General features: G+C 31.8%; 1 protein-coding gene and 1 pseudogene across 1 annotated transcript; both read right to left on the minus strand.

Moving 5' to 3' along the window:
• Positions 1-3,452: 3,452 nt before the first annotated feature.
• LOC129902351 (GDSL esterase/lipase EXL3-like) lies at positions 3,453-5,852 on the minus strand (annotated as a pseudogene).
• A 612-nt stretch (positions 5,853-6,464) lies between these two features.
• LOC129904108 (uncharacterized) lies at positions 6,465-21,663 on the minus strand. Its single transcript, XM_055979638.1, has 10 exons — positions 21,366-21,663; positions 19,734-19,864; positions 19,236-19,466; positions 18,429-18,684; positions 17,329-17,501; positions 9,556-9,835; positions 8,576-8,706; positions 8,099-8,329; positions 7,109-7,364; positions 6,465-6,803 (listed from the first exon to the last, which is right to left on the minus strand). Exons 1-10 carry the CDS (start codon positions 21,622-21,624, stop codon positions 6,613-6,615), a joined length of 2,139 nt encoding a protein of 712 aa, XP_055835613.1. The 5' UTR covers positions 21,625-21,663; the 3' UTR covers positions 6,465-6,612.
• Between the last annotated feature and the right edge of the window lie 290 nt (positions 21,664-21,953).

Raw genomic sequence — 21,953 nt, forward strand, 5'->3', positions numbered from 1 at the left:
CCCTTGACTAATAGTGGGAGATTTCAATTTAATAAACAATGAAGAGGAGAAACTAGGGGGTCTAACAGTATTCGAAAGGGAAGTCAGGGACTTCAATCATTGTATTAATGTGTGTAATCTAGAGGATAAGGGATTTAAATGAGGTAAATACACTTGGTGGAATGACAGAACAGATGTAGAGTGCATGCATTTATTAAAAGGCTAGATAGGGTGATGGGCAATAACAAATTACAAGATCTCTTTCCAGTACTGGAGGTGGAGTACTTAGTGAGAAGCAGATCTGATCATACACCTCTTCTAATTACCTTCAAAACCACTGGGGAGATAATAGTGAGACCGTTTAAATTTCTTAATTTTTTGTTAAGAGAAAGTTCTTTTAAGGACGTGGTAAAGCAACACTGGAAAACAGATTTTTAAGGGGATCCTTTTATCTTATTCCATCATAAGCTAATGATTAAAGAAAGCTTTGGCCAAATGGAGTAAAGATACTTTTGGAAATATATTTCAGGAGATAACCACTTTAGAAGAAGTCATTAAAGTTCAAAAAACTCAATTTGAGATAGACCCATCAGAAGCCAATAGGAAAAGCTTCACAAAACTCAAGCGGGGCTTAAAAAACAACTTTCCAGGGAGGAGGAATTTTGGAAAAAGAAAGCAGGGATGGAATGGTTCAAGGACGGGGAGAGAAACACAAAATTCTTCCCTTCAATAGTCAAGGGGAGAAGGAATAGACTTAGAGTGAACAAAATCCAGAATGACGATGGACAATGATTAGAGAATCAAGAAGACATTGCAAAGGCAGCTGAAGAGTTCTACATAAAGCAGTTTACAAAATAAGCAGATAGGGATGAATTTGAAATGCTGAATGAACTACTAGTCATGATCAGTGGGGAAGAAAAATAGCAACTTCAGGAAATGCCTTCAGTAGATGAAGTCAAAGAGGTAGTCACGAGACTAAATAAGGATAATGCAGGAGGGCCGAATGGAATGACAAGAGCTTTCTATTAGCAAACATGGGACATCACTAGAGAGGACATTTACAGTATGGTCAGGGCTTTCTTTGGAGGGGCAGAGTTGTCGAGGTTTATAATCCATACGAATTTAGTGCTTATTCCTAAGAAAGTTAATGTGAATACTTTCTCAGATCTTAGACCTATCTCTTTAAGTAGTTTCATGAATAAATCTTTTTAAGAATTATTTATGAACGACTTAGGGTAGTGTTACCCAAGATTATTTCTCCGGAACAAACAATATTTGTGCAAGGAAGGAGTATAGCAGAGAATGTACTATTAGTGCAAGAAATCATTGCTGAAATTAGAAAGAGAGGAAAGCCACCAAATCTAGTTATAAAACTGGATATGATGAAAGCTTATGACAGGATAGAATGAATATTCATGACTAAGGTATTAAGAAGAATATGTTTTGGGAAAAGGATTATTGATATGGTAATCCTCTCTCACCTACCCTTTTTATATTGACAGCTGAAGTTATGTCTAGATCCCTAAATTCTCTTATGGAGAAGAAAGACTTTAACAAGTTTGGAATGCCAAGAGGTAGTGTCAAAGTGAATCATTTAGCATTTGCAGATAATATGATTATAATGTGCAAGGCAGAAGTGAGAACAATGTAGATGATTACAAATACTTTAAAGAGATATAAAGATACTTCTAGACAAAAAATAAACAAGGAGAAGGGTGATATTTATATGCATCAATTCTGTAGCAGGAGGAGAAGTAGTGATAGCTGAGGTAGCAACAGGAATCCTAAGAAAGAAATTTCCTTTCACTTACTTGGGATGCCCTATATTCTATAAAAGGAAGCAAAAAGCATATTATTAGGAGATTTTACAAGGATTGGTTTAAAAATTCAGGCTTGAAAAGGAAAATTACTATCCTATGGAGAAAAAGCTATTCTAATAAAAAAATGTGCTCCAAAGCACTCCCATTCATTGCCTGTCATTCATGAATCCTCCCATTAATGCACTGAATCAAGCTCAAAAAATGATGGCATAATTTTTTTGAAGCAATTGTGTTGGAGGGAGAGGAAGACATTGGACAAAGTGGAACAATTTATGTTTGCCAGAGAAGGAAGGGGGACTGGGATTCAAACTAATGAAAGATGTATCAATGGCCCTATTTTGTAAATTATGGTAAAATTTTCGAACAAAGCCATCACTATGGAGTGAGTATATAAGGAATAAGTACTGTCAAAAGGAGCATGCAAATGAAGTGGTGTGGAGAATAGGAAATGGAGGATCACAAGTGTGGAAGAAAATGCTACAGGCCAGAGATCTTATTGAGCATCAAATCTTTTGGCTACTAAGAAAGAGATCAACATCAATGTGGCATGATAACTGAATGGGAATGGGAAACTTGTATACCTTTACAGGAGAAGACTATGAATGGGAAGACAATTACAAAAGAGTTAATGAATTAGTAAAGAAGAGAAAATAGGACATAGAAGTTTTGAATGATATACTGCCACATGAATTAGTAGAGCATATCAGTCATAATATACAACCTCCCGGATAAATGATTGAGTCAGATAAGCTAGTATGGATGATGGATAATAAATGAACCTTTTTTGTGAAATCAGTTTGGCAGTATATAAGGCATAAAGAAGGAGAAAATAAAATTTACAAGTGGATCTGGACGAAAGACATCCCCTTTAAAGTGGCATTCACAATGTGGAGATTATGAAAATTCAAATTACTGATAGACGACAGAGTGAGAAGATGGGGAATGGAAGGTCCATCTAGGTGCTGGTGTTGTGAAAGACCTACTCAAGAGACACTTGCTCATGTATGCCTGAGATCTTTTTTAGCTAACAGAATTTGGTCCTATTTTTGTTCTTTTGCAAGTTTTAACATTGAAGGACTGCACTTGAGGAAAGTAATAATGCTATGGTAGGAGACAGATGTTAAAAAAGGAATGAGACCATACTATAGAGCTATCCCTAGCTTTATAATATGAGAACTTTGGAGCAGGAGAAATAGAATGAAGCATGAGGGAAGGAAGACATCAGTTCAGAAAGTTATTCATAATATTGCCAGAAACATTTTAATGATGATACAAATGAGAAAGCCTAATATGAAATGTCCTAATAATTAGTCATATATGATTAAAGAATTGGAAGGTTATAGTCCCAAGATGAAGGTAACAAGAGTATTGTGGGATTTTCCACCAGTTGGCTGACTAAAATACACTACAGATGGGGCTTCGAGGGGAAATCCAGGTATAAGCTCTATGCCTTTTGTTTGAGGAATGAAAGAGAGGATTTACTATATGTAGAGGGAGCTACTATTAAAAACACCACTAACACTGTAGCAGAGGCGAAGATGATTCTAAAAGCATATAAACATAGCATGCAGGAGCAGCACAATAACATAATCATTCAAACAGATTCGATGCTATTGTACAAGATTCTAGAAGGAAAATAGTCATGCCCATGGATAATCACAGAGATGGTGACATAAATCAAAACATGCTTACAGGAAAAACAACATACATTCCAGCACATTCTCAGGGAAGAAAATCACCTAGCAGACTACTTGACAAATATTGCAATTGATAAAAGAGGGTGCAACTATCAAGATTTCAGCAGTTTGAAAATAGCAGGAAGAAAGATCATTAACAGTGATAAACTAAAATATCCCTATTTGAGAGTAACTCCAACAAAGGGATAGAGGGGACAAGGAGGTTCAAAGTGTTAGGTGTTTTGGTTTTGGTTGTTTGTTTATTTATTTCTTAATCGATTGGGCCATGTAGGGAATGGACTTTGCCCGAAATGGTATAAGATGGTATTTTATACTCATTACTTTATTAATAAAATACCAAAATTTAACCGAAAAAAAATACATATATGTAGTACCATATTTTTGAGGGTTGACAATAAGATCAAGAAAAGTATCATAGATATCTATGAACACAAGCTTGGAGTGGGCCAACGTTTTGGATAATGAATGAATTGCAGTAGAGAATTTTGTGTTGGCCAATTGAGCTGCTTCATTGTATTCTTCAGAACACAATCTATGTAGCCCACGAGCTAATGTTCTGTGTGATGGCAGACATCCTATAGGAGGAATTCCAAATATTCCAATTTTTCTTGCTCCCAAGTTGTACAATTCCTTCAACCAAAAAAAAAACCTTGAATCAACTGCAAATTAATATGTAATTGGAAATAAATAACTATATGTTTCCTCTTCATATATTGAGAATATTTTTAGTTGATTTAATCATCTGATATTCAAAATTTCATATTCACAATTTAAGAAGTTGATTAATAGCACAATTCAGGTCCATGACACATATTGTTTGCTTTGATCCAACATGCCTCACATATTTGTCTGTTACGCCATTATTAAGCCCCAAAGTGGTGTACCATTATGAATTTGTTAGCTCTTCGTACCTCATTTGACTAGAGTATACTCACAAGGAGCTCTTGAATCAATACAAAATTTATTTTTAAATAATTGGTAATAAAGAACCATATATTCCTCTTCATATATACACAATTCATTCTTTTGTGGATTTAATCATTTGGTATCTAAAATTCATTGATTTGACTAATTCTTCGAGGCTTAAATATTCGACAATGACACTTCATTCTCAAAGTTTAAATCAGAAACTTCTAATTAATTTTACATAATTGCTCACTTAAGAGAGAAAAAGGGATTTAAAAAGCCTAAGCCGACCAAGTGATTAAGACCAAAAAGAATAAAAGACCCAATTTATCCAAGTGATATTGGAGGATCAACATTGAGAACTCATCATATAAAAATTGAATTGAGTAAAAAAATCCAAATTTATAAGTCATAATTTGAATGAAAATATAATAGGCATAAAGGTATGTACTAACTTGGAGAAATTCAGTAGCTTTGGTCACCATGAGATCAGTATATGTGTCAATATCCTGCTTCAATCGAACTCCAAGAATGAAATATGTATTTGCAAGATCATCATTACCAGCAAGGCAGCAACCACAACAAATAGGCTATTTTTTAAAATATAATTGCCTTTTTCTTCTCCAACTAGCCCTTATAGCTTCCCAATATATTCTTTAAACTGATTTAATTGGGTTGATAGAGGGGTATAGCTGACTGATTAACATAAACCAAAAAATAAATAAATTATGTAGCCACACAAATATATAATATGTTGTATTTAAAATCACAAGTTTCAAAGTTATCGCGATACTAAATGTTACAGGATCAAATCCACAACCTCCAGATGCAAAGCTTACTCCAATTTTAAAATCTTCACTTTTCAAATTTGAATCTAAATAAGCTGGCAGAAGCTCTTTTATCCCCAATTCTTCAACTGAAAATGGCAAAACATGGATTAATCATGTCAAATTTGCAATTTATTGTTATTTTTACCTCTAATTTTTTTAATTAGATCCTGAAAATTTTCATCTATAGTAGTCCTTCTCTGTTAGGGAAAATATGACCCGAGAATATATGTGTGTTTACCTAGCAAGTCCGGCGGCGTCTTGCCGTTGCTGAATCTTCCGGTTGGAATTCCACCGTTGAAATCTTTACCATAAGGTAGAAAATTACACTTTGCTATAGTTGCCATATAATTATTATTTCCTTGATCAACAATTGAATCTCCAAATACAAATACTGCTTTTACAACCACATTTTTTGGTAATTGCACTTTCCCTTCACATGACCTTATAGTAAACATTATCACAAAACAAAGGAAGTAGTATAATATAACCATGATCTTATGCACCAATATTATTTTCTTGCAGAAATTAATTCTTTTACTAGAACATAAACAAACAGAGAACTTTTGAGTATAGCTGTTAGTCGGGTTTTTGTTTATTTTTATAGAGGCTAAGAAAGTACACACCGCGTAGGGAGTTTAAGTTATATTCATCGTTAATATCAAAATCTTTTTAAAATAATATCATATCTCTTAAAATAATATTATCATGTTACTTAAAATATCTATATGTCGTCTCAATGTGACACTTCATACGTTAATTATACGGATTACATCAAGTAGCTTGACTTTTGCGGTTAATTTCTCAAATATGCAAAATTGTGCACGTCATTTCATCACTTCTTCTCTTTCTCCTCTAAAAAAAAACGTGAGAATAACAAAAAATGGTCCTTTATGATTTTTGGCATGTTTAAAATATCTCTTAAATATATATTCTTGAACAATTTTAATCATTTATTAAAACACAACAATAACAACGATAACATACATAAAGTGTAGGAAAAGTGAGTTATACGTAGACCTTATTCTTAGTAACTGATTGACCCACGACTCAATTTTGTCCTCTATTGAGTTTACCAAAAATGATCTAATATTGGTTTATGTCAAAAAAATTTAACAAACTCGGAAAAGTCAACATTAGTAAGGACAATACAAAATTAGTTAGTAAGTTACTATCTAAGTAAGTACCACAATTTTAACCACCAAAAAAAAGTACCACTAAATACCAACCATTTTTCATGATAATATTTTTTTATTAGATTCTAACACAAACACTTGGATATACATAAATGAACTATTAATTGAACACTTTTTTTTTTGGACCTTTGATCCAAGTAATACAAATTTGGTGATACATAATCTTGATCTTGATTGAGCTCATCATCTACAAGAAACTGTTGACATATTTTTTTAAGATTAGATTAACAAGAATCCTATAACCTTTCTCAGTTGGATGATAACTATCCCAAAACAAATATTTTGTATCATCTTCACATGTTCCACTGAATTTGTTGCATAATATTGTCACCTCTATATTTCCTGTGCCACAACACCCTTTCTCTACTTCTTCTAATCCTACAACAAATCCACAATAACAAAATTGATAAATAAGAATACAAGAAAATAAAGACAAAAAAATGAAGAAGCACAAGTCGTCTATTATACTGATAGTGTGAAGAAATTTTGTTATCATATCACCCTAAAGAGATCTCCAATTAATCTTTATCAGATCATCCTAAAGATATCTACAATTAATACCTCTATATACATAAATCTAATTTTTAACACGTTCATCTTGATCTATCCAAATTTAACCTAACCTGCTTGTTCGGCATCCCTAATATAAGTCATAAATTTATAGAAGGATTAGTATATAGTACCATATTTTTTAGGGTTGACAATGAGATCAAGAAAAGGATTATAGATATCTATGAACACAAGCTTGGACTGGGCCAACTTTTTGGATAGTGAATCAATGCCAATTGAGAATTTTTTGTCAGCCAATTGGGCTGCTTCATTGTATTTCTTAGCACATCCTCTATGTGGCCCACCAGCTAATGTTCTCTGTGATGGCAAACATCCTATTGGAGGAATTCCAAAAATCCCAATTTTTCTTGCTCCCAAGTTGTACAATTCCTTCAAGAAAAAAAAACACTTGAATCAATACAGATTTTAGTGCAAATTAATATTTTTGTTAATTTAATTGGCAATAAAGAACTATCTATTCCTCTCCATTTATAAGTAAGTCATTCTTTTATCGATTTAATCATTTGGTAGCTGAAATTCATTGATTCGACTGATTCATGTTTGAAACTTAAATAATTGACTATGTACAAGGACCTCCTTACCAAAAGATACTTCATTCTCAGTTTAAATATGAGACTTCTAACTAAGGATAAAGAGAAACTCCTGCTGTGATTTCATTCATGGTATTATATTTTAAAAAAATAATTTCGTAAAATGAAACTAGTTTAATTTTACATAATTTATGAGAGAAGGGATTATAAAGCCTGAGCTTACTAAGTGATTAATACCAAAAAGAAGGGGGGGGGGGGATCTAATTAACCGAGTGATATTTGGAGGATCAACATTTTTTTTGTTTTTTCGATTCGATCGTCAGGTATCCGAATTGGAGTCCGATCAATCTAAATTTGCGCCACGTAGGGGCCATTCGGGGGAAGCGCTCCCTATCAAGATTTTTTCATATCTAGGGGTCGAACCCGAGACTTCTGATTAAGCGAGGATTAACATCGAGAACTCATCACAAAAAAATTGAATTGAGTAAAAGAAATCCAAATTATAAGTCATAATTGATAACAAAAAAAGAAAGATTGAAAGTATAATAGTCATAATTATAAAGGGATACTAACTTGGAGAAATTCAGTAGCTTTGGCCACCATGAGATCAGTATATGAGTCAACATCCTGCTTCAATCGAACTCCAAGAGTGAAATATGTATTTGCAAGATCATCACTTCCAGCAACCACCAAAAATAGGCTATTTTCTAAAATATAGTTGGCTTCTTCTTCCCCAACTAATCCTTCTAGCTTCGCAATATACTCTTTGAATTGATTTAATTGTGTTGATAAAGGTATAGCTGACTGATCAACATAAACAAAAACAAAAAATTAATTGAACACTATTTCCTTTTTGTTTTTTCTTGTGCAAGAATGGTTAGTTTTGTTAAGTATGGCTATATTTTTAATATGTCGCAAACGTGACCGTTTTCTAAACTTTGAGATACTTCAGTTTTTTATTTATTTTTTATATAACCATTTATGATAAGATTTTATATAGCCACACAAATGAATGTACGTCATATTTAAAATCACATATTTTAAAATTACCGCGAGGGTAGATGTTGAAGGATCATATCCACAACCACCAGATGCAAAGCTTACTCCAGTCTTGAGATCTTCACTTTTCAAATTTGAATCGAGATAAGCTGGTACAACCTCTTTTATCCCCAATTCTTCAACTGAAAATGGTAAAATTTGCAATTATATTATTTTTATCTATCCCTTTTTAATTACATCCTGAAATTTTAAATTCTTTGCGTTAATAACTAAATTCACTTGACAATATGACATCAGAGAATTGACATTGTTTGTCACAATCTGGCTATAGATCCATTTGCACTTATGGCCATGAAGTAACCAACGCATCGATTTATTTTGCAAAGTAGAAGAGAAAATGAATCGATTAGAGGCAGAGCCAGTAATTTAGTTTTAAATTTTGTATTTATATTTAAAAAATATTGAATATGTATGAATAATCTATTAGAAACGATCAGTAAAACCAAAAAAAAAATTATTTTAAGTCTGTGTGCTATAAATGCTTGAAAGCTGAAACCTAACTACTAAGTAGTAAGTATGATAACAAGTTATAAGATCCAAGGTATACAAGTAGATCGGCGAAAAATAATTACATCTCTTAATTTATTTATATCGACTATTTTAAGCACTAAACATTTTACTAACCTAGTCTTTCTCAATTATATATAACTCTTTTTAGTAACTATATAATTATAAGTAAACTCAGGCTGGATAGAAGTGATTGAATCCACGACACAATGAGCCATGCAAAGTTATCTTGTTAGTGCTGGAAATAGCTATTGCAAAGGGGTATGGGGTGGGGCCGGTAGCTCAGAGGATTAGAGCACATGGCTACGAACCATGTATATCAGGGGTCCGAATACCTCCTCAAATGGTCAAATTTACCCTTACACTTTGTTTGTACCCTTATCTCCGATAGGAGTACAAGGGGTAACTGTGAGAGCAAATATGATCATTTTCCGAAGAGAATAAATATATGTTTGTGTGTTTACCTATCAAGTCCGGTGGCGTCTTGCCGTTGCAGAATCTTCCGGTTGGAATTCCACCATTGAAGTCCTTACCATAAGGTGAAAAATTACACTTTGCTAATGTTGGAATATAATTATTATTTCCTTGATCAACAATTGAATCTCCAAATGCAAATACTGCTTTTACAACCACGTTCTTTGGTAGCTGCACTTTCCCTTCACATGACCTTATAGTAAAAATTAACACTAAATAAACAAAATAGTATAATATAACCATGATCTTATGCACCAATATTATTATTGTCTACCAGAAATAATAATTGGGAAAAACAAAGAACATTTGAGGTTTTGAAAAAGCTTTTAACATGTTGGAGTCGAGTATAGTTTTTAGTCGGCCAGTTTCTTGTGATTTTTATAGACGCGGCTAAAAATATATAGGAGTTTAAGTTATATACATCGAGTAGTGTAAAAATTTCCTTAAAATATATATAGAACTATTATAGAATTTATAATCTTGAAAATAATATCCATTATTACAAGCGTATTAAAATGATGTAAGAAATTTTTAAATTGATGGTTTATATAGGTAAACTCTATTATTAACATTATAGAGATTTGGAGTAAGTCAACTTTTGGTAGACATGCAATATATATTATCAAATAAATGCAAAGAGATAAATTCCTTTGTCAGTGGATTAATTTGGTCTCAACTTTTGAGAATGCACATTTATATATATATATCAATTCGTTTTTACTTTATTAGTTACTCCAACTTATAAAATAATTATCTAAACACCTCAACTCATTTTTACTGTATTAATTGAATAGTTAAACTTACAAACTAATCATCTATACACTTATAAAATTTATATATTATGTCAACACCGTACGCGACCAGATTTATAATTGAACATATGTCCACGAGATACACACAAGAAAATTGAAAAAGTTTCCTTTTGTTATGTAGTCACTTCATCTGTATGTTGAAAGTTTCAAAGTACAAGAAACCAATAATGCACACCGACTTGTTAATTATAGTGTTCTCGCGAGGAAACTTTGTAAATACCTTTCACATTTTTATTAGAATTAGGGCTGTACAGGCAAATCGATAAACCGCATCAAACCGACAAACCGAACCAAACAGGAAAAAAAACCCGACTAGTGGTTTGGTTTGACTTGGTTTGGTATTTGGAAAAAAAACCCGACCATTATAGGGTTGGTTTAATTTTAACTAAAAAAAAAGTCAAACCGAACCCAAACCGATCCGATTATAGATATACTACTTTTAAATTATGTTATACATAAAAATATTTATTAAAATGTAATTTATAAATATTTTTTTAAAATTTTTCATAATTTTTGTTTTCTTTCTTACATTTAAATTTGGACTTGAGAAGCCCATCTAAATAATATACAAAAAAAGCCCATCTTATAAAGTTATATTATAAAGTTAAAACTTCAAACAGTGTTCTGCCTCCATCTTATATGTTGATATTTTGTACTAGAACTCTTTTTAAGAAGCACTGTTCTGTGCTTCTTATTAGATATTATGAAAAACCAGAGAAATCCGAAAAAACCCAAAAAACCCCAAAAAACCGAGAAAAATTGATATAAAAAAACCCGACTTTATTGGTTTGGTTTGGTTTATAGATTTAATAACCCGACACAAATGGTTTGATTTGGTTTGTAAAAAATCCGAACCAACCCGGTCCATGTACACCCCTAATTAGAATTATTCCTTCGTTCACTTTTATTTATTCATTTTACTATATATGCTCATTTTACTTGTTGAGTTTGAAAATTAAGAGATAAGACCATTTTTTATCTATTTTATCCTTATTATTAAGTACTATAATTATTTTATTTACTACTTTTAAAGGATCTGTCAAGCATGGGCGAAACCATTTTAGGCGAAAGGTAATTTGATGCACACCCTTTGCTGCAAAATTATGTGGTGGGCAAATATTAAATGTTAGTTAATATAAGTGTATATATAATTTCGCACATTCTTAACATAACTGAAAAGAAAATTTACATACCTTTCGCCAAATTCTTGACTCCTTTGATGACAAGTCAAACATGAACAAATAAAAGTGGACAAACGGAGTATCTTGTTTTTCGGAGTAGTAATTGTTTTCGTTGATTGAGGTTAAAACAAATATGATATTTCAATGCATGATGCACTACATTACTACTTCTTCTTCTTTTTATTTCTTTTTTTGTTTTTACCTTTTTTGTAAAATAGACTCAAATTTAGTAAATCCTCCAATAATTCTTCAAAAGTTTACACGAAATATATAAGTTACATCTAGAAACAGAGTTTTCAATATTCAATTGAAAACACAAATATTCAATTCGAAAGTAATGTAGCTACAATATTCAATTCAAAACACAATATTTGATCCAAAACTATAGTATCCAATTTATAAATAAAAATATTCAATACAATCTTCAATTCATAAACTATAGTAACTACAATAATTCAATTCAATAATGCAGTACAATATTCGATTCGAAAATATAATACTCAATTCGTAATTTCATTATTGCATTAAAAGATGCAATAATGAAATTACAAATTGAATATAAATTAGTGGAATTTGACCCACTAACAAAATTCTTTAAAAAGTGAGAATTAGCGAATATTTTTTTTAAATAAAATAAAATGATATACAACGCAATTTAAATTTTAAAAATTGAATTAAAAAGGGAATATCGTTAGCAAGTGAAAATTTGAAAACTTCACTATCAAATTGTATTAAGTGACTTTCACGTATGGTATATTGGGTAGATTTAACATTACATGGAGGCCTAGAATTGTTGTGAATTGTGAGAATTAATATGAGCATACACTGCAATAAATAAAGGATTTAGCGATAATTATTTAATTGTAATATTATAATTATCGTTATATTATATTTAGCGACAATAATAAATATAAATATTTATAATAATACTCTATATAAATGCCACTAATTAAAACTTTAACAACTCTAAATATAATGACATTAATTTAATTGTTCCTAAATATTTTTGCAGGAAAATCTATTGTAAATAAATATCTTTTGTTTTGTTGTAGCTATGATATATATAGCAATCTACGAATTGATTGGAACAACATATTATTGATATCCCATTACTAATTCCTCTTTCTTTCTCTTAAGGCAAAAAAAATCTATCAGTGATAAGATGGAAATCCTTCCAAATTATGACATCCAACCATTGATTCATACATTAATAATGGTAGCTGGAGTTAGTTGGTGTGACATTTACATGAAATAAAGTAATACTTAATTAAGCAACTTCAGATAATGTTATATGAAAAATATTGTAGCTACTTCTTTCAAGTAATACTATAAGCACTTCAAGCAAAATGAAACAAATGGCAATTTCATATTGGACACTTTATTTTAATGTGTTTGTAATTCATTTTCTCTTTTTTTTTTATTTTCCACTAGGTGTCCGGATCCTATATTGAGCACCGATTAAATCGTAATTGCGCACTGCAGAGCCTATTCGGGGGTAGCTGTCACGCCCCGAGAGGGTACCCTAGACGTAACCGGCACTCAGAAACCATTTCTGGCTCCCAAGCGAACCACATAGCCTGATCACACATCCGTTCATTCATTCATTCAGCGGAAAATTAAAAAAAAATAAAGAATAATTTAGCGGGCAACTCAAATCACCCATCCAACTCAAAGAATAAAGGCCATGGGCCGACAAATCAACTAAAATATTTGTCGTTTAAAAATAGTTTGACAAGAATAACTCAATCGACTCATCACTATCTAGTCTATGAAGCCTCTATCACTACTATCTAATTGCTGCCAATGACATGTTCATGGCTATCTCAAATCAAAATGAAAAGGGCTAACTCAATGCAAGAATACACAGACGGTGTCCTCCGAATGTAGGGGAGGACTCACCAATACGCTGAGTGCGAATAGATCCCCAATGATGCTCCTATTGACGATCTCTTAAACCTGTCTCTGCATCATAAAACGATGCAGGTCCAAATAGACGTCAGTACGTGGAATGTACTGGTATGTAATATGGCAGAATGGAACATACCTCAAGGAAGAATAGCAGCGGTCCAAATATCTCAAATTGAAAAGATAAGAGAGACTCAACAAGGCATTATAAGTCTAAAGTAATAATACATTTTTTTTTGACAAAGACCAATCATATACCATACGATCCAATCCAATCATACACAATACAGTACAATCAAATCATTTACAATTCGATCCCTTTCAATCATGTACAATCAGCTCAAAGGACTCAACTCAGTAAATATGCAAATTAAATTATGCAATGTTTTACAATTCAACTCAAAGGACTCAACTCAATAAATATGTAGCAACTCACTCAAGTGTCCTAAGTCTAACAAGAAATAGTTTAGATAGGACTAACTCATAAGCATAGAGCAACTCACTCAACTCAACTGACTCAGAGTACTATCAAGACCTAAATGGGAGTTTTTCTTAACCGACAACCAACACTTATAAGCCAGTGAAGGTACAACGAAACGACGTCGTTGCCACGCCCGCTCATACCTTGCTAGGGCATGAACGACGAACACTCATGGATCCAATCCAACCAGGTCCTATAATGTCAGGACAAAAACTCTCGGGGAAGCATCCGATTTTAACGGTTCAATCCCCCCTACGTTTGGCAACACAGGTATTGGGTTCGAGTATGGACTATACTCTTGCCCAATTCGGTGCTCGATACTCCTCCCATGACTCCATGCTCAAAAATACTCCTCCAATCATCTCAAACAAGCCCTCACGGCTAGTTTCATGTGGAACATTGCCACCTCATCAACTCTGTTCTCATTTCAACTCAATTAACTCATAATGACAAGTCTCATTGGACCTTCTTTCAAATCGACTCATCTCAAATCATCAAACTCTTCTCTTTAAAAATTTATACAATCTCGACTCAATGAATGCAGAAGATATTATGTACATTAAAATATAATTTCAACTCCTCAACTCAAACTCAAAATAGATACTTTAATGTAAAGATACTCAGCTCATTTAAAGGCTCCTCATACTCAACTCATACTTAAACTCTTTTCTAAATCAAAGATAAAACTAATAATTCTTTAGACTCAAAATAGTATATAAATAGTTTATGCAAAAAGATTCACAAATAATTTATTTAAAGCTCCTCCTCAAAAGATTATTTATTTTCAAAACATTCCTAAGACTCCACTCAACTCAAATTATGCACATCACATACCACAAACTCACATTAGACTCCAATCCACTTCATCACATAACATCCTCATCAATATACCTCTTCGTCAACCATTCTACATATATTAAATAAGCACCATTCACATCATCACTCACATCGTCACCAAAACATCATCATCACATCATCATCATATATTATCATTTACATCATCATCAAACATTATCATCACATCATTGTCAAGTATCATCATCACATCAATCATCAAACATCTACTCCAAAATCCTTATTTTTGTCCTATGTTCATTTTATAGAAGCAAAGGGACATTCTTAACTAGTCAATTCATTCTTTTCCTTCCAATCAATACATATATATACACACAACTATCCATCTCAACCTCAAGACATTTATGACAAGAAATCTCATCTTGAGTTCATGTGAATGAAACATGGACCCATACTCTCAACAAAACTCAACTCAAGAATATCGTCAATACCTATAAATCTATATACAAAGATACATTTGTAGCCAAAAATATGAAATATAACTATTTAGTAACTCAAGTCATTAAAAACATCAATCAACTAATAGTACTTAAAAACATTCCATAGTTTAGGAAAACTTTCAAGAAAACCTTCTTAGAAGGTTCAACTCTTTCACAACTTCTATCCAACACATATATGGGCATATGGAAGAACTAAATCCATATTTTAGGTTAGCCTTACATACCTTGTTTGAAGACTTTGAAGGAACTTGATGTTAGGTCTTCAATGGAAGGCTTGAATCCTTGAAACTCTTGAAGGCACCCTTTGTTGGAGATGGATTTGGAGAAGAACAAGAAGAAGAGAGGGAAAATATTTAGGGCTTTTTAGAGAGAGAGAGGAGCTGAAAATAATGGTCCAAAATGCTCAAGGATGGTGTATATATAATTTGGAAAAAGTCCAAGTTGCCCCTCTTCCAAAAATCTGAAAATTTGGGCAAAAGTCTTGCTGGCGCTATAGTGGCGCGTCGCGCCACTGCAGCGCCAAGCCAAAATAGGCCTAAAACCCTGCACATCTAATAGTGGTGCGTCGCGCCAAGGATCAAACTACTGAGGCTGTTTTCTGGCGCTATAGTGGCGCGTCGCGTCACTGGGGCGCCAAGCCTATATTTCGCCCAGGCCTGAATATTCCTGCAGTGCTAGTTCGTAGTAAAATGGCCATAACTTTTGACTCCGAACTCCAAAAATTGCAATCTTGGTGGCGTTGGAAAGAAGACTCAAAGACCTTTAATTTGGTAGGTCGTGGGCCACCCAGTTCTTTAAATCCTAGGAGATATGGTCGTTTGAAGTTGACCCTTATACTAACTCGTCCGAAAACTTAATCGATTGGAGTTTTTTGGGCTCGACTTGGTGTTAGAGATCCCTTATGACCCCTAAACACATCTATCACACTTCAAATACTTAGGAATTAATCCTAAATCAGATGTAGAATTACAAGTCCTCCGGCCCGAGTCTACCCACACGTGAAGAAATGTTTGATTATTTGCGAAAAATTTTCCGGGGTGTCACAGTAGCGCTCCTAACAAGATTCTCTTCGTACTCAGGGCTCAAATTCGAGACATTTGTTTAAGGGTGAAATAGTCTCACCACTACTCTACAACATTTTCCTTTTAATTTAAGATGTGTATACGTCTGAAGGTCTTTATTTTATGATTAACATTATTGTAATAATGAACAATAATATACATGCCACGTGGCATTTTGTGAAAGTTGTCTTTTAGAAATAATAGTCAATTTAAGCTTATTAAATATCTTTAAGAAAAGATGTCTTAATGGAGTTAGCTGTTTGTTCATTGTTGAACCAACTAAAATGTGATTTCAACAATAATGGTACGAGAGCAATAGGTAATAGTTTCCTTTTTGTTTTCTAGGATCGATTAATTCAGATTCGCATTTGAAAATTTCATTTTGAGATAAAACGCTCCCTCGAATAGCGATTTCATGCTCCTTTATTACATGTTTGAGGAACCAAGGATGAACAAAATGCTTTGTGTAATTTCGAAATATTATATATATATATATATATATATATATATATATATATATATATATATATTTCTTGTTTATTAGCCTTTTGTTTTGGGCTTCTTAATTCTAATTTGTGCATCAGTCCAAGTGCATCAAGAAGCCTAAAATGGTCAGATCACTCATTGTTGCCACAAATTATAAGTTTACCAAAAATGATCACTTTTAGTTTATGTCAATTTTTCAACAAAACTCTTTAACTATTAGATTTAACGTAAATTCTGGAGAGAAAAAAACGTAATTAGTAATTAAGGACAATACAATGAACAATTTTTTAAATTAAATTTCAACATAAACACTTGAATATAAAATAAAAAAAACTTGGATATACATGAATGAACTATCAATGACAAACCTGAATTTCAATGTCTTATTACATGAAGTAAAGCTTTATAAATAAATTAAAAAGAAAGCACAGGAAGGATGGATTAATTAACCACATTTTTTTGGACTTTTGACCCAATGTTAACAATGAATATACATCTTGATTTTTTTAAAATAAACTTTTCATCTAGAAGAAATTGTTGACATATTTTTTGAGGACCTGATCAACAAGAATTTTGTAACCTTTCTCAGTTGGATGATAACTATCCCAAAACAAATATTTTGTATCATCTTCACATGTTCCACTAAATTTATTGCATAATATTGTCACCTCTATTTTTCCCGTGCCACAACATCCTTTCTCAACTACTTCAAATCCTACAACAAAATTGATAAGTGAAGAATACAAGAAAATAAAGACAAAAATGGAAAAGCACAAGCAGTCTAGTATATCGATAGTGCCAAAAAATTTCGCATTATCAGATCAGACTAAAATATTTATAGTTAATCTTCTATAAAAGGTAGAATTTGTAATGTCGAGAATATGATAAGTTATTTGTTATAACAAGTAAAGATATTTTGATGATATAAAATTTCTTTAGACTGCCAGTATATATTAGATATGACATTTCATGAAAACATGATCTGTCGTCTGTCAACCCTATTTATTTATTAACTCAATTCATTTTGACCCACTCAATTTAACTCATTTAAACTTGGGCACACATATATATATATATATATATATATATATATATATATATATATATATATATATATCCCAAATTCCATCACAAAATTTTTTATCAAAATATTTTGGGAAACTTAATGATATGAATAATTCAATTAAAATTATTTATCAATATGACAAAATATACAAAGCCTATACATTAGTTATGTATATTCATATGTACTATCAAACTTAAATATACAAAACATATACATTTATTGGTTATTTCGTAAACTAGATCACTCAAAAATAATAGACTGTAATTATCTCAAATATTTTTAAAAAATATTTTTTTTATTTGATATATTATAATAATCATAATAAAAAAATTATTAGCTATTTAATAAATTATAAGAAAACAAACAAATAAATTATAACTTATTGAGAATTAGACAGGTGAGTTATGACACATTATTTAACGGTTATTCTAGTCCAAGTAAATTTTGAACGAATCAATAACTCGCTCATTTTTAAGTCAACTCATCTTGATCCATCCAAATTCAATTCATTATATCTATTTGATGTCCTATAATATATTTAAGTCATAAGTTTATAGAAGGATTAGTATATAGTACCATGTTTTTGGGGGTTGACAATGAGATCAAGAAGAGGATTGTAGATATCTATGAACACAAGCTTGGACTGGGCCAACGTTTTGGATAATGAATTAATTGCAGTAGAGAATTTTGTGTTGGCCAATTGGGCTGCTTCATTGTACTCTTCAGAACACACTCTATGTGGCCCACCAGCTAATGTTCTCTGTGATGGCAAACATCCTATTGGAGGAATTCCAAATATTCCAATTTTTCTTGCTCCCAAGTTGTGCAATTCCTTCAACCAAATAAATAAATAAATTGAATCAACTGCAAATTAATATGTAATTGGAAATAAATAACTATATGTTTCCTCTTATATATTGAGAATTTTTTTGGCTGATTTAATCATATGATATTCAGAACTTTATATTCGCAATTTAAAAAGTTGATTGATAGTACGACTCAAATCCATAACACGTATTGTTTGCTTTGATCCAACATGCCTCCCATATTTGTCTGTTACGCCATTATTAAGCCTCAAAGTGTGTGTACCATTATGAACTTATGTTATGTCCAATAAATGTCGTCTTCACTTTCGTCTTATCCGATGCGGAATCCCCAAAAGATATCAAGTGTACCCTTCTTCGATCTGAAGTTTGTCAGCCTAGAAGCTGTCTTTCAATCTTCTCTAAGACTTCCTCACCCCTCCCCATCATGAACATCACATACAAAGAGGACAATACGTGCCATGGATATGCATCGTGACAAACTTTTTGGGTTTCTCTCCCAACCAAATTGAAAATAAAATAAAAAATTGGAAATATAGTAAGCATAAGGTATACTAACTTGGATAAATTCAGAAGCTTTGGCCACCATGAGATCAGTATATGTGTTAATATCCTTCTTCAGTCGAACTCCAGCAGTGAAGTATGTATTTGCAAGATCATCACTACCAGCAACCACCAAAAATAGGCTATTTTTTAAAATATAGTTGGCTTCTTCTTCCCCAACTAGCCCTTCTAGCTTCCCAAGATACTCTTTAAACTGATTTAATTGTGTTGATAGAGGTATAGCTGACTGATTAACATAAGCAAAAATAATAGGAGCAAAGATTAGTATTTTTTTGTTCTTTTTGCGTGTAAAAAATGGTTAGTATCGTTAAGTATGGCTATATTTTTAATATGTCGCAAACGTGACCATTTTCTAAACTTTAGATTTTATAACCTTTAAGAACAAAATTTTTATAGTCACACATATTATGTTATAATGAAAATCATAAGCTTCGAAAATCTTTAATTTTTTATTTAAATTCATGTAAAATCAAACGGGACCACATAAAGTTACCACGATGGTAGCCGTAAGAGGGTCAAATCCACAACCACCAGATGCAAAGCTTACTCCAGTTTTGAGATCTTCAATTTTCAAATTTGGATCTAGGTAAGCTGGTACATCATCTTTTATCCCCAATTCTTCAACTGAAATGGTCAAATTTTGCAATTTGTGTTATTTTTAGCAGAAATATTTTTATTTTTTTATAACATAATAAAGAATTTTCCTTGCATTCATAATTAAATTCACTTGACAAGTTGACATCAGAGAATATATTGAGATTGTTTTGTCACAATTTGTTTTCTTGTCCCATTTGCACTCATGGCAACAAGGTAACCAACACATCTATTTTCCAACAAAGCAGAAGAGAAAAAGATTATTTTATTTTTGTGAGATATAAATGCTTTAAAGCTGAAACCTAACTAGTAACTACTAAGCACAGTTGTAATTAACAAGTTGGTTGCATCATGCAGTTGAATGTTGTGTATATATATTAATAGAAAGGTCACGTGAATCTCCATTCTATAATAGACAATTTAAAACTATATATATTAATATATTATATATCCCTCGATTGGTTATTATTTTGAGTCAAGACTATAAAGGGCAGCCCGGTGCACTAAAGCTCCCGCTATGCGCGGGGTCCGGGGAAGGGCCTAACCACAAGGGTCTATTGTACGCAGCCTTGCCTTGCATTTCTGCCAGAGGCTGTTTCCAAGGCTTGAACCCGTGACCTCCTGGTCACATGACAGCAACTTTACCAGTTACTCCAAGGCTCCCCTTCATTTTTGAGTCAAGACTATAACAATGTAAAATCTTCTAGGAAGAATTTACTTGATGAAAATTCAAGGAATGCACGAATAAGAAAAAATTGAGAAGAGAGATTTTTGCATGAAAACAAAAGTAATGTATAACAATAATAATAATATATCTAGTTTAATCTCACACAATTTTTATTTTTATCTTATGAAAATAAAAAAATTATTTTTGATAAACCTTCAACTCAAATAAAAAATAAAAATATAATAATGAATAAGTTAAATAAAAATAATGGAGAAAACAACAATAATACGGTAACCGCGACGCCTCTGCCGAAAAGGTAACATAAAAATAACTATATTTACCCCACCATGCAAAGTCACTGATGAAGCCATGACGCTAAGAGCCATGCAAAGTCATCTTCTTATGGATTCCTTTTGAGTTTAACAACTTAATTCACACTAAATAATACGCTCTTCATTTTAATTTATTTGTCTGGTTTCAATTTAACACAAAATTTAAATTTTATAGTCTTTAAGAAAATAAAGAAGACTTTTGAATCTTATAGTCTTAAATTAAAGATATATATGTAAAACATACCAAAATATCTTTTAGTCTTAAAAATATTACGTGGAAAATTGAAATAAAAAAATTGTCAAAAAAAAAAGAGATATATTTTTTTTAAACAGACTAAAAATAATAATAAAACAAACAGAATTAAAACGGATGGAGTAATACATGTAATTTTACATTAATAAAATAGGGTTAATAATTAACCTCGAAAGCAAGGTTAATTAGGTTAATTATCTACCACATACAATATATATACACATAGAGCTAGTAATTAACTGTCGATATAACAGTAAAAGCAAGACGTGTTGTGCTTACCTATCAAGTCCGGCGGCGTCTTGCCGTTGCAGAATCTTCCGGTCGGCATTCCACCGTTGAAGTCCTTACCATAAGGTAGAAAATTACACTTTACTATAGTTTCTATATAATTATTACTTCCTTGATCCATAATTGAATCTCCAAATGCAAATACTGCTTTTACAACCATGTTATTTGGTAATTGCACTTTCCCTTCACAGCAATTTATAAATAGTAACAAAAAAGAAATGAAGAATATAAACATAATATTATGAAACATTATGGTATATTGTGTAGCTGAAATTTTCAAGAATAACAACAAAAGAGAATTTTTTGATATTTGAAAAAGCTTTGAAATGTTTCCTTATTTATAGAGGCTAACAAAGTATACTACTCCCTTTGTTTTAAATTACTTGACCCCTGACATCCATTTAAAATATGTTTTAATTATAAATTTATTTTACTAAACTAACCTTATTAATGATGCTTTGGAATTCTAAATTTAACTACTGTTATTTAAATAGTTATTTAATACTAATGATATGTAGTACGGGGAAAAAATTCTCTTGATTTTCAAAAATGAACAATTAAAATAAAACATCTATTTTT

This window comes from Solanum dulcamara, chromosome 9, assembly GCF_947179165.1.
Source record: "Solanum dulcamara chromosome 9, daSolDulc1.2, whole genome shotgun sequence".
Lineage (NCBI taxonomy): Eukaryota > Viridiplantae > Streptophyta > Magnoliopsida > Solanales > Solanaceae > Solanum > Solanum dulcamara.